This window comes from Hyperolius riggenbachi, chromosome 3 (assembly GCF_040937935.1).
Source record: "Hyperolius riggenbachi isolate aHypRig1 chromosome 3, aHypRig1.pri, whole genome shotgun sequence".
NCBI classification, from domain to species: Eukaryota; Metazoa; Chordata; class Amphibia; order Anura; family Hyperoliidae; genus Hyperolius; species Hyperolius riggenbachi.
Window position 1 is genome coordinate 254582592 of NC_090648.1, and position 14462 is coordinate 254597053.

General features: G+C 39.2%; 1 protein-coding gene across 3 annotated transcripts in view; it reads left to right on the forward strand.

The window, feature by feature from the left end:
* Positions 1-14462, forward strand: part of PCLO (piccolo presynaptic cytomatrix protein) — a 346941-nt gene that overhangs the window by 288952 nt on the left and 43527 nt on the right. For all 3 annotated transcript variants that reach the window (XM_068276174.1, XM_068276175.1, XM_068276176.1), the window contains 6 exons: positions 1741-1791; positions 4148-4278; positions 5759-5785; positions 7226-7319; positions 9692-9763; positions 9875-10049. In XM_068276174.1, coding sequence (XP_068132275.1) covers positions 1741-1791; positions 4148-4278; positions 5759-5785; positions 7226-7319; positions 9692-9763; positions 9875-10049 — 550 coding nt within the window. The remainder of the gene's footprint in view (positions 1-1740; positions 1792-4147; positions 4279-5758; positions 5786-7225; positions 7320-9691; positions 9764-9874; positions 10050-14462) is intronic.

Consider the following 14462-nt stretch of genomic DNA (forward strand, 5'->3'; position numbering starts at 1 on the left):
GAATGCTCTTGGAGGAAAATTATGCATAGATTAACTACCTAGGCTGTGACATCATGGGGAGGGTGGGGCTACATAGCAATATACAGCATTATAAAGATATAGGAAGTGTTTCTGATGCTAAAACCAAGATAAATAAATTAAAAGTGAGTATCGTAAATAATTTACTGCATTCTACTATATGTCACTGTAGTGCCTCTTGAAAGAACAGTCACTATTTAAATTGCATGTCAAAGGGAAATGGTATAGTTCTTAAAACCGTTACCTGCCCACTGCCATTATTAGCTTAGTGGATAAAAATGAGGTGCTGAAACCCGTACATAAAGTATGGTATGATTGGGGAGATGATAATAAATGATCATTACAATTGTCAGTTTGATGTCTCTCAGGGCATCTCCTGCCTTTTCTGCCCAGTGTGTGTGGCACAGAAGCAGGGCCAGATATTTTCTATCAATCACTTTGTTTATTCTCGACCTCCCCTCTCTATGGTACAATACATGTAGCTTGGCCAAGCTTAACATGCACAAATTATCACTGTCTCTTAAAATTCACGTCTGTAGATTTTGCAGCTAAAGCTAAATGCTTCCGTTTTGGTCAAGTAATATACTGCTGTGGTAGTCTAGGGCACAGGTGTCGAACTCCAGTCCTAAAGGGCCATATCCATGCCGGTTTGTAGGATAGACTGAGGAATAGAGAAATGTGTTCTGCTTGATGGACCACACCTTTGCTAATTCAGTCTTATTAATTCATTTGAGCTGTGCCAAAAATGTCAGTTATTGAGAACTGGAGTTTGACAGCAGTGGTCTAGGCTTAAAGAGGAACTCCAGTGAAAATAATGTAATAAAAAAAGTGCTTCATTTTTACAATAATTATGTATACATGATTTAGTCAGTGTTTGCTCATTGTAAAATCTTTCCTCTCCCAGATTCACATTCTGACTTGTATTACATGGTGACATTGTTACTGTGGGCAGATTATGGAGCTGTTTCTAGCTGGTCTGGCTTTAACAGACAGCTATTTCCTGTCTGAACATTGTTACATTGTGACAGTTTGCCCAGAGTACCGTACGGTACCAGAGCCTCTTGTGGGAGGGGTTTCAGCACAAAATCAGTCATACAGCGCCCCCTGATGGTCTGTTTGTTAAAATCATTATTTTTCTCATGTAAAAGTGGGTATCAGCTACTGATTGGGATAAAGTTCAATTCTTGGTCGGAGTTTCTCTTTAATGTTTTATGCAGCAATGATTTTTCAGTATCTTTTATTTGGAGCTGGTAGTGAGGTGTAAAGAATATGGTTTTAATTTAACAACCAGTGATATTTTACCATGTGCAATCATACGTAGTGTATTATAGCAACAATGGAGACATCATCTAAATCAAATGCTGTAGCCAGCCTTTTGCTTTTCCTGCATTATTAGCATCCATTATTTTGAGCTATGTTATATAAACAAGCCCTTAAAGCTTTAAATATGTACTACATGATCCATACCCTTCATATCTTTTATTAAAAGTTGCTTTCCTTAAAGTCATTGGCTTTTTCTGCAGTGGATATTATGCATGTTCTAGGCAGTCTAGCAGCACCAGTAAAGGGCTCAAGGCAAGGGAAATAAAATTGTTATTGCAAGAGTTCATGTGCTTTTATGCCATTAGAACAAACTATACAATATTTGAAAGATAATTAAATAACTGTATGTACAGCAATAACTGCAGTCAAAATGAAAAGATTTTGTTTGTTTTTTTCCAGTCCACAGAGGCTATAAAACCACACTCTCATCCTATCACTGGCGAAATTCAGGTATCCAAAATCTCATTGTTTTCTTGGTTTTTTTTTGTTTTTTTGTTTGTTTTAAGAATAAGAAACAGTAGGAAGAGGTCTCTGCCCTTGTCCCTACCCTTATCCCTGCCCCAGGAGAACCTCTTGTCCTCTGGCTGGGCCACCTCCTCTCACTCCTATATCCAGGACTTCTCACGAGATCCCCTCTCCTTTGGAACTCTCTCCCACAGCCTGTCTGTCATGTTCTGGGCCCGGAAACCTTCCAACATACTCTCAAAACACACCTTTTCACACAAGCCTCCCACTTGCTGTAGGTCGCAGTGGGGGTTCACTGCCTCATCTGCTAACTCCTCTGTCTCCTTCCCCAATACCAATTAGATGGTAAGCTTGCAAGGCCAGGGACCTCCTTCTATTGTTTCTTATTTTACTGTAATGTATCGTATGAACATGTACCTATTTAAGTGATGACTTAAACCACACATGAGCTAGTTATGTATTTGTACTGTACTTTTATTGTTGGATATCATGATTGTACAGTGTTCATGTGTAGTTTACGCACAAACTGGGTCTTCACAGGCCCAAACATTGTCCTGAAAAGCCAAAAAATCTGCAACAATCGATACAAACCAATTCTAAGATACTGTAATGTTTGGACTATAAGACTCACTTTTTCTCCCCCAAAAGGGGGGGGGGGGAGTCACTGCACCAAATGCAGGGAGTTCCTGACTTATGAATGCCTGCCAATATGAACCTCCAACACTGCCGCAGTGTTGGGGACTCCCTGTACTGTGTACATGCAGAGGAGGACACAGAGGGACAACCGGAGGACACGGGTACACAAAGGGGCATAGAGGAGGACACAAGGGAGATGCAAAGGGGCATAGAGGAGGACACAAGGGGGGCAGAGGCAAACACATGGGGGATGCAAGAGGACAGGACACAAGGGAGATAGAGGAGGACACAGGGAGACACAGGAGGTACAAGGGGGCATGAGATACAAAGGAGTCATAATCCACAAGAGGCCCCTTCACCATGGATGCCCCAGGTCTAGTATATATATTTTTCCCCCTGGTTTTTGTCCTCCTAAACCTAGGTGCGTCTTATGATCAGGAGCATCTTATACTCCGAAAAATATGGTGAATGTAGCCTAATTAGATGCATAATAGTACCTGCCATTTTATTGTTATTATGTTTATTGTTATTATGCTATTCTGATCTCAATATGAGATATCCTGTTATATTAATCAGCAGTGCCTGTTTAGTTGTTAAGATTATCACCTATCCTTGTCTTAATCCAAGTAGCAGTGATGTATACATTGATAAAACAAAGCATGCCATGAATAGCTAGGTGGTGCTTCCTCCTGCAGGTGTTACCTCAGGCCTGTGCCTGATTTGTCTATGCCTAAAAATGGCCCTGCTTTTGAGTCGAATAATAGAGTTGAACAGAATTTGAAAAAGATACCTGTAGCAATATACAGTTACATTTATGTATTGTGACTCCTAGGTTTGTCAGTGCATGTACAATATGTGATAGCACATGTACGGTGAATATTCCTAGAAGTGAAGTGATTTTTATTGTGGCTAGGAGCCAGCCTGCACTTAGCTCCCAATGAGGTGGCCTCACTCTTAGACCATTTAATGCATAGAGCTATGGAGAGCCTACCCACAATCCTCAACACATCTCTGCTTTTTGCCAGATGTGGTTAGGTAATCAGCTCTGAGCATTTATGTATGTGTACATTACATTGTTTTTGTTGCCTCAATGATTTATTAATAGGGCCATAAATTAGTTTATTATACAGCCTAACAAAGGTTCTGTTGGCGCTATTCATGATTGCTGATGACATTATGTAAGTATTTATTGCTCTAGCAGACTTGCTTTCAATAATTTTCATGATGTCATGCATTTTAGTTTGTGCAGATGTTTTATTTAAAGTCACAACAGAAATCAATCACATCGGAACAGTGGCCATTTGAGGTGACTGATGTACCCCACTGCTGATTCCTGGAAGCATAGTCACTGTGGCTTTCCTTGGGACAATGATCAACTTGCAAGTTCAACTTAGTTCTTTTGTTATGTTGTTATGTTAGAGTACCTCAGCAAATATTCTTCCCGACCCAAACTGTGGTACCATCCATGGCCTTGCTCAGGCCATATGAGTGGCAGTATGGTTACAAACAACCTTCAGGATTCTCCAAGAGAAAGAAAACGTTTGCGTGCTAGACAACATTGTTTGCATACCTAGACATAATTCAAACTAGAAAGGCCATAACCTGCCATAATCTTAATTTCACAAACTTTCTTACACAATGTTTTAAAACTGGTTACATTTGTGTAGAGAACATAATAACATAACATTCTGTTTGTTTTTTGTAGCTTCAAGTAAATTATGATAAACACCTTGGAAATCTTATAATCCACATACTTCAAGCAAGGAATCTTGCCCCAAGGGATAACAATGGTTATTCAGACCCTTTTGTGAAAGTGTATCTTCTTCCAGGAAGAGGGTAAGAAAACTAACTGGTAATTGTTAGAAAATGAAACTATGAATTTTATTTGTTAAAATATGTGCTATAAAGTGACAAAGCCTTGTAACCTTTGCTGGGGTCATTTTGGATCATGGAGAGCATTGATTTAAGATTAGTAAAGCAGTTGTATGAGAGCAGTCACTTTCATGCATCCACAGCTATTTCTTTGAACATTCTATTCTTAGCCACTGTATACTAAAATTATTTTTTTTGCCTCAAAATGTTATTAAAAATAAAACCTCAGTTTATACTTATGTGATATATCCCCACCGTGCATCACTTCACGTTCAGCGTTGTCATCACATGACTCTAGTGATGATGAATATCATAATATGTAGCTTGAGTGGTGATTAACAACTATATAGTAACGCTTGGTATGGCCTGTATGCAGGTTGTGTAGGGAGTGGTGGGGAGGAGGAAGTGGTGGTGGACTTGGTACTGTATCAGGAGTATTATAGCAGGCGGTGCTATACGTGTTAGGTGTACATTAATGGGATATCTCAAAATCATTGCACTAAACTTTGGGGAATGGAGGAATTAAGCAATAACAACAAAATGTAATAAAAAAAATAATATAAAAAAAAAAGAAAGAAACAGTAAATGGGGAACCCTTTTAAATTTTATGTATATTCAAATCAGACAGTTTTTCTTGATTCTTGGGTAAAATGAATACCTCATTCTATATAGAAATAGGTTTATAAAGTAGTTTATATTGTATATGGAGACATATGGAAATCACTACAAAGTAGAAAGACAACAACTCAATGGAAGAGGAAATCTGGACAGCCCTGTTATTCCTTTGATCCTGTTTTCAATATTATTTGTACCATTGATCGATTGTATATTTTTTATTGTCTTTGGAATATCCATTTTAGCAAATTGTTTTGTATTTCCTCCTGTGATTCATCTGGAGCTCTTAAAACATAGCAAACATTTACAACTTTCCTCTTCTAAGCCGTTGAAAGACCACATCCTGTTTTGGCTAGCATTGGTTCTCATTTGCTCAAAGAAATACTTGGAGATAATTCACTGTAGATGAGCAGAAAAAGAGCTATAGGTGAATCACAGGATTTAAAAATCCCGTTTTCAAATGTCATTTTTTTTGTAGTATAATGAAAAAAAATTTTTATATTGACTAATTTTGTCAGTCAGAGAGTGCCAAGAAAATAATTACCAATATGTCTGTAAATGGTGCACGCTTGAACTGATTACGTTATTATTTATTGTAATTTGGCCCATGTTTACATTATATGTCTGAATTGGCGTTGACTTGGAGCTTGACTCAGATTTGTGCCTGTGACACATTTCTGTGAAGCAAGCCCTTTTTGCTAACAGTAATGTATGCCTTTAATCTATGTGTTACGTCTTTCATGTGTATCTTCTGTTTTTATCTTTGTTTGCTTTTTCTGCTTTCACGTGTGTGTGTAATGCACTGTGTCACATCACTGGGTCATTGCAGCCAAGTCATGGTTGTCCAGAATGCCAGGTAGAGTTGAACATATTTTTTACTGTTATAAATACTTTTTCGTTATTATGAAGGTTTAGAGCATAGGTTTATTTTTAATTACTGCATGAGGCTTTATCTTGAAGATATACTCTTTGTTTGTATGCAGCAGGAAAACAAGAAGAGAGGAAACAAACAGCGAACATATTACATTTTCATGGCTCTGTCAGAATGTTATTATTTGATCAAAAGTTTGCCTTCTTAAAACAGAAGGTATCTGTGATTATTCAGGTTGGAGTGAGCATATGATGTCTCCCATAATGCATCACTGCTGAATATGCAAATCATCCTTTGTTGTCCCTTTAAACTAAGCACACCTCCAGAACTGCTGGAATGCACTGATGTGTCAGCTTGTTTATTGTCTAGAGCCACAATAACCCAACATGCATACAGACTGTTTTGGATTGGTTGGTCCTCAGCAGTGCATGGTATGGATTAATGTGGCTCTATGTGGTAGAACCTGAAACACCCAGAGTTACAGATTGCACAGCAAGCTCATGGTGAACCAGATTTCCTAGCTGTGTGTAAGGGGCTACAAAGGACCGAAAAGCCCTCTTACTAAAATGCTATGCAAAACAAAAGTTTGCCTTCTTCAATCAGCAGGTATTTGTGATTATTCAGATGATCCAACATGCATGGGAAACTTGCACTAACTGGGACACTTATGTCAGCCTGAGGTCACTCCAATCTAAACCTAAAATGAAAACAAACAGACTACATGTCATTAAACTGCAGTCTATCTAGAGTCAAGCTGATGTGAAACTGACTTCAAACCAGAGCTGTGGAGTCAGAGTTGGAGTCAGAGAAATTTTGGGTACCTGGAGTTGGAGTTAGAGTCGGAGGTTTCATAAAGTCTGAGTCGGAAGATTTTTGTACCAAATCCACAGCCCTGGAAAGTGATAAACTAAAGAGTCGGAGTTGAAGAGTCAGAGCCATTTTGGGTAGCTGGAGTCAGAATTGGAGGTTTCATAAACTGAGGAATCGAAGTCGGGGGTCGTTTTTGGATGATTTTTGTACCAAATCCACAGCTCTGGTAAGTGTTAGACTAAGGAGTCGGAGTCAAGGAGTTGTGGTCGCAGCCATTTTGAGTACCTGGAGTCGGAGTTTGAGTCTGTGATTTCATAAACGTCGAAGTCAGAGTCGGAGTCAGATAATTTTTGTAGTGACTCCTCAGCTCTGCTTCAAACTGAAGTCAAAAGCCTATGTATACTAGCAAATACTAGAAAATACACTTTTTGCATTTGTCAGCTGCATTTAAAACACATGTATGCCTAGAACAGATATTTTAAATAAACAGTGTGCCATCATTGATTAAGTAGTCTCTTGTGCTGAAAAGAGACACAGCCACATCCCCTTTATAGCAGCTCAAAAACATTCCTCTTCAGCTCAAAAACAAAACTTTCTTTTATTTCTGTTTTTCAGTGCTGAATACAAAAGAAGAACAAAATATGTACAGAAAAGTTTAAACCCAGAATGGAACCAGACAGTGATTTACAAGAATATCTCAATGGAGCAGGTTTGTTCAGTTTTTCTTGAGCATCTTAAGAACAGGGAACATATGTTACTTTAAATGCTTTCATTGTACTAAATGAAACGTCTGTTTATTTCTAATCAGCATTTATTTTGTGGTTTGCTGTAGTAGGACTTCATGTAAAAAGATTGGGATTATACGTAGGGATTGAATCTGCTTAGATTTACAGGAAATCAGGGCATTACCAAAGGGGAACTCCATGTGACCCATACATGAACTATACACAGCAAGAAGTAAAATTACAATATAGACTGCTGACAGGGCACAGCTTGCAAGGAGGTGTATCTGGCCTTCTGGCGCACAATATATTTCTATTAGGCTGTGAAAAACAAGCATTTCAAGTGGATTTTTGTTTTATTTGTATTGACAGATATTTTTTTCTTGCAAGCCTAATGTACACAGTTACTCTGAAAAGATTTATAGCCATGCCTTCTGTAATAACTCTATAAATATTCTTCCTAAAACATATTTGGCTTTCATATGTATAGAATAATAGTCCATTAAGTGACTAATGAGATTTAGAATCACCCAGCATAGTGTATTATCGAGCAAGACAAGCTAATACGATTGCTTTTAAAAATTAAATAAAATAAAGGGTAAATTCAACCTTAACAGAGCATTCTGCTTAAGGGATAGGCCTTTGATGTTGGGTTTTTGCCTTTGACCTGGGTTCGAACCCCTGCTCAAGTCAGTACATAAAACAGTAAGGAGTCTTTGGGCTTAGCTCCCTAATCATCCTGGTCATCCATGGAGAGCACCATAAGTGGCTGCAACTCTGAAGTGCTTTGAGTCCGCCAGGAGAAAAGCAAGTTGTCTTGTCAAACATGTGCTGTATTTATGAGGAGGAGGGTTAACAGTACCTTAGATTGGCTTTAAAGATTTTGCATGCCGGCTCTTTAAATAAGGTTGGGGACACATACCCACGCTGGATTCTCAACCAAGACAGCTACAAAAGTGCTGCCTTAGCCAAGTTCCATCTAATGTGGATGTGCAAATTTAGATTACACTACCCTGCCATCATAGTTAATGTAAGATTTTACTGTCATTATACAAAGTAAAGTTGAAGGGTCAAATATAGTGTGGGTGTGCAGGCAAGTGAATTGTAATAGCAAACCTGGAGCGAAAAACAAAACTCATGAGATTATGAATTGTATGTGTAATGCGTATAATGCATAGAACATTAGTAGCAAAGAAAAGAGTCTCATGTTTTTATTTTCAGTTGTATAGCTTTTGTTATAGAGTTGTATCATACTTTCACAGTTGTAGTTTTAAAACCACACTATGGGCTTGTTTCACAAGGCCGTGACAACTCTTATCACGGTTGCGTAGCATTTTGCGCGTGCTATAACGCGCGTAATGGTTTTTGCACGCAAATGTTCTCACAAAAACATGAATTTTTGCACAAAAACAGTTACGTTTTGCGTGAAAATTCACTATTGCACGTGAAAACTGTTACTCGCGTTATAGTGCGTGCAAAACGCTAGCGTGGCTGTAATAAGAGTTATCACGGCTTGGTGAATCAAGCCCTATGTATTTTATGCTATAAAACAAAGCAGAAATAATGACCCTTTGGACTTTCCTGCAGTAAAACTTTGTCTCAAGCTGTCTCTCACTCTTTCTTGTCTGTTTAAGTGCTTCGGAAAACAGGACTGTATTTTGACCAAGTTGGGTGGAATAGCTCAGAGAAGCTCTTTTGCATAGATAACAACTGAAGTTTGTGTAACTCCTCCTGTACTGGAATACAATATGAGACTTTTCTTTGCTACTAATGTTCTATTTCTTAGCTGTGCTACACATGCAAATCATGGGACCATATGCAATTAACTTTTTCTCCTAGAATATAGTTTTCATATTCTCTTTAAAATAACTTTTCAGCATTTTACAACCGAAAAAGTACCCAAAGGTTGGTGAAAATGTACTATCAAAATTATTATGAGTATTTTCTTGCTTGTTGGTGGTTTAAAAGGCATTTTATGACAAGGTAAGAAAACATCACTTAGGCGATTATCCATACGTTTATTTTCACTTCAGGTTTGCCTTATATCTGGATGGATGTCCAAGTTTAAATGGGAATTAATAATATTAATGCAAAGCATAAATGCTTTTAAAGTTATGACTAGTGTCAGTCAGTTTAAAGTTTTTCTTTTCCATGCAAAGTAACATTTAAAAAATCATTCATTGTTGCCATTAATCTATTTGACAAGTATGAAAAAGAAAGTGTTCCTGCTAGTATAGAAAATACATAATGTGTCTGAACAATCAAGGTTATTTCAGTGGCATTAATAATCGGTCTACGAGATTGAGTGCTTGTGACATTGTAGAAAATTGAACTAATTGTGTTTCGAATTCCAATACAGCTGAAGAAAAAAACTTTAGAAGTGACTGTGTGGGATTATGACAGGTTCTCTACAAATGATTTTCTTGGTGAGGTAAGACATTGAAGCAGAGAAAATATGTATTATTGTTAATATCTTTTTTTATTTATTTTTTATGCTGTCTGTGGTTGTGTTTCATTGGTCTACAATTGATTTTGCTTTCAGGTATTAATAGATCTATCAAATAATGCTTTTCTTGACAACATGCCAAGATGGTATCCATTGAAGGAACAGAGTGAAAATATTGACCATACAAAACATTCTGGACAGAGCAGTCAATCACCGAAGCCATCAGTCATTAAAAGCAGAAGCCATGGAATATTTCCTGATCCATCTAAAGGTAACATACTGTAATGTACAAATAAGTTTAGAGAATTGCATTTGTATTATTCAATGTCATTAGAACTTACTCAAGAGAATCAAAATGTTTAAGCAGAACTTTGAACATCCCTAAATTTACAAGATCCTGCAATAGCCCAGGGTGACACCTAAGCTAAACACAAGGGGCCGTATGCAATTCACTTTTTCACCTGAGTTTTCTCCAAGGAGATAACTATTCATCTTTAATTTAGATGAACTTTTCAGCACTTTGCAATAGAAAAAGTACCACAAAAAGGTGACAAAGTACTATCAAAATTATTTTGAGTATTTTTTTTTTGCTGGCTGTTAATTTAAAAGGCACTTTATTAACACGTTTGAAAATATCACCTAGGAGAAAACTCAGGTGAAAAAGTGAATTGCATATGGCCCAATCTCTCTTATACAGCTGAAAACTCATCTTAAAGTAATAGACCCCATGGCCTATATGCAATTCACTTTTTCATCTGAGTGGTGACTTGCTAAGAGCTTTTTCACGCATCAGTACTCCGCATTGAGGCGTACAAGAGGAAGATGCTACCGGAAATGCTTGGTTTGCGGTGTGAGCTTCAAAGACTATATTTCTATGTCAAAGGAAGTCAGTGGATACAGCATGTTCTGTGTAACTTGCAGCTTGTCAGATAAAATGGTAAATGATATCTGATTCTTATTCTAAACTTATTCTACCTTTTCCAATAATCCATTATATATATTAATGCAGACAATATGGAGTCTGTACCTGGCTAAGCTCTTTATGCTAAGCTGTGATATGTCTTTGCCTTGCTGTTAATGCACTAGAATACATATACATATATTGTATCAATATGTCATTATTATTGATTATTGTCCTACATCTCTATAGTGACATATACAGTGGGTTGCAAAAGTATTCGGCCCCCTTGAAGTTTTCCACATTTTTTTCACATTACTGCCACAAACATGAATCAATTTTATTGGAATTTCACATGAAAGACCAATACAAAGTAGTGTACACATGAGAAGTGGAACGAAAATCATACATGATTCCAAACATTTTTTACAAATAAATAACTGCAAAGTGGTGTGTGCATAATTACTGACCCCCATTTGATCTGAGTGCAGTCAGTTGCCTATAGAAATTGCCTGATGAGTGCTAATGACTAAATAGAGTGCACCTGTGTGTAATCTAATGTCAGTACAAATACAGCTGCTCTGTGACGGCCTCAGAGGTTGCCTAAGAGAATATTGGGAGCAACAACACTGTGAAGTCCAAAGAACATACCAGACAGGTCAGGGATCAAGTTATTGAAAAACTTAAAGCAGGCTTAGGCTACAAAAAGATTTCCAAAGCCTTGAACATCCCATGGAGCACTGTTCAAGCGATCATTCAGAAATGGAAGGAGTATGGCACAATTGTAAACCTACCAAGACAAGGCCATCCACCTAAACTCACAGGCCGAACAAGGAGAGCGCTGATCAGAAATGCAGTCAAGAGGCCCATGGTGACTCTGGACGAGCTGCAGAGATCTACAGCTCAGTTGGGAGACTCTGTCCATAGGACAACTAATAGTCATGCACTGTACAAAGTTGGCCTTTATGGAAGAGTGGCAAGAAGAAAGGCATTGTTAACAGAAAGCATAAGAAGTCCCGTTGGCAGTTTGCCACAAGCCATGTGGGGGACACATCAACCACGTGGAAGAAGGTGCTCTGGTCAGATGAGACCAAAATGGAACTTTTTGGCTAAAATGCAAAACGCTATGTGTGGCGGAAAACTAACACTGCACATCACTCTGAACACACCATCCCCATTATCAAATATGGTGGTGGCAGCATCATGCTCTGGGGGTGCTTCTCTTCAGCAGGGACAGGGAAGCTGGTCAGAGTTGATGGGAAGATGGATGGAGCCAAATACAGGGCAAACTTGGAAGAAAACCTCTTGGAGACTGCAAAAGACTTGAGACTGGGGCAGAGGTTCACTTTCCAGCAGGACAATGACCCTAAACATAAAGCCAGGACAACAATGGAATGGTTTAAAACAAAACATATCTATGTGTTAGAATGACCCAGTCAAAATCCAGATCTAAATCCAATCAAGAATCTGTGGCAAGATCTTAAAACTGCTGTTCACAAACGCTGTCCATCTAATCTGACTGAGCTGGGGGGGTGGAGCGCGACGTGATGACGTAGGGGGCGTGTCTCAGCGTCCTCCCGGTCCATGAGTCTCGCTGGCTGAAAATATGCATGCTGAGGAAGGGAAACTTCTGACCCGCTAATAAATTCAGGGGATGACGGGCCGCAACAAGCGAAAGGGGAACCAGGAGATATTGGAGAAACAAAGGACCCCACAGCGCTCCGTTAAAGACCTGTTGATCAAACACGTGGAGCCTGCAGCAGCGGACATGGCGGAGAAACATGGGCAATCGGCCGTACCGGCTACAACACCGCACGTGACCTCAACTAAAAAGCAGGGGAGCCTGGATGAGATCTGGAGGTATCTAAAGAATCTGCCAACGAAACAAGACATGGCGGAACAGACTGAAAAGATACTCCAGGCGACTAAGGCGGAGATAGAGACGCTTCGGGTGAGTCAGCAGGAGGCGAATGACAGAATCGGACGCCTGGAATCCGATGTGAAAGAGATGCAGACAAAAATACAGGAGCTGGCAGCGGCTAAGGAGCAGCAGGCAGCCTATAATAACGTATTGAGATACCAACTGGAGGATACTCAAAACAGAGCCAGGCGTAATAATATCAGAGTGCGGGGCCTCCCAGAGATAGTGAGGACCGAGGATCTGACGCAGACTGTGGTTACTCTTTTTAATGGGATCTTGGATAGACCCGTGGAGCAGCAGATTAAGATTGAAAGATGCCACAGAGCGCTCAGACAGCTACCGAAACTGTCAGAGCCACCAAGAGACGTTATATGTCGGGTACATCATTATCGAGAGAAAGAGGCCATAATGGAGGCAGCAAGACGACAGGAAAAGATCACCTATGAGGGAAATGAGATCCAATTGTATCAAGACCTGACGATGAGCACACTGCAGCAAAGAAGGGCCCTACGACCGATTCTGCAGGTCATGAGAGCGGAGGGGACGTCATACAGATGGGGATTTCCGTTCAGCTTGATAATTAGAAAGAACGAACGGACTTTTGCATTACGATACCCATCTGACCTACCTGATCTGTTTCGATTTCTGGAGATGCACCCGATTGAGATCCCTGAGTGGAAACCAGACTTGGACTTGGTGGAGAGCGGTCGGCGAAATCGCAAGTATCAGTAAAGTGCAAATATGACTGGGGTCTCTCCCTTTCACCAAGAAATACTATGTATAGAGGGAAAGAGGTGGAGAGGGGAGGTAAGGGGGGAGAGAGGAGAGGAATTCTCTGGGGGTTTTTTCTTTTCTCTCCCTGCCTGTGGAATTGTGCGCTTTTTTTCTTTTTTGTTTTTTTTTCTTTCCCGTGCCTCTGAAGCCCTCTTTGGCTAGAATAGACTCCTGGACGGTTTTTCTTTTTCCCTTGGACAGTGAGAGGAGGAAGCAAGAGGAATCAAGAATTGAATGTAAAGGATTGGTGGAGAGGTGTTTTTTTTTTTTTTTTTTTTTTTTTTTTTTTGTGTGTTTGGGAGGGGGATAACTGGGAATAAGAGAGATGTTTGATTTGATATCCTGGCCAGGGAACTAAAGACATGTGATGCAGTTGAGATATAAAATATGATATGCTGGTTGAGTAGATAATGTGGACCATGAACTCCCCTCTGTGGTGTATCGCAGATTCTGTAGGTGGGGGGGGAGGGGGGGAGGAGATGGGGAGAAGATGCGATTCACCACAAGGGAGAATTGAATGGAGATTAGTGGGAAGATCCTTGCTCTGCGCACATGTTTATTGATTGATTTCTTTCCATGTATGCTTGGACTCTGTTTATCATAGTAGGAAATATACCTGCTGGTATTCACGTCAAGGGGAGTATATAGATTGCTTTTTAAGGTATAAATTGATTAAGAAAAAATGTAAAAATGTATTTCTAGGACATATGGAGATGGAGTTATAATAAATGATATAAATTAAGTTTTGGGATACGGGCGGGAGATGAGGGGAATTTGTAGAGGATGTGAGATATATACTATCACTATTTATGGGTTGAAATAGCAGAGGCTTTACTAGTACTTATTTTATAAGAGATTGGGAGGCTAGATTTAATAGCCGGGAGTGGGGAGAGTATCGACACTTTAGAAAGTAAAGCTATAGAAGAAATGTTTGAGAAAGTGTGAACTACATTTGCACTGTGTTGGGTATACACATAGAAGGGAGAATGGGGTGAAGAAGGAATAATAAGGGTGGGTATAGTATTGATAAATTGAATTGAATAAGATAAGTAACTATAAAGGTTATATGACCTTGCACTAGGACATACACT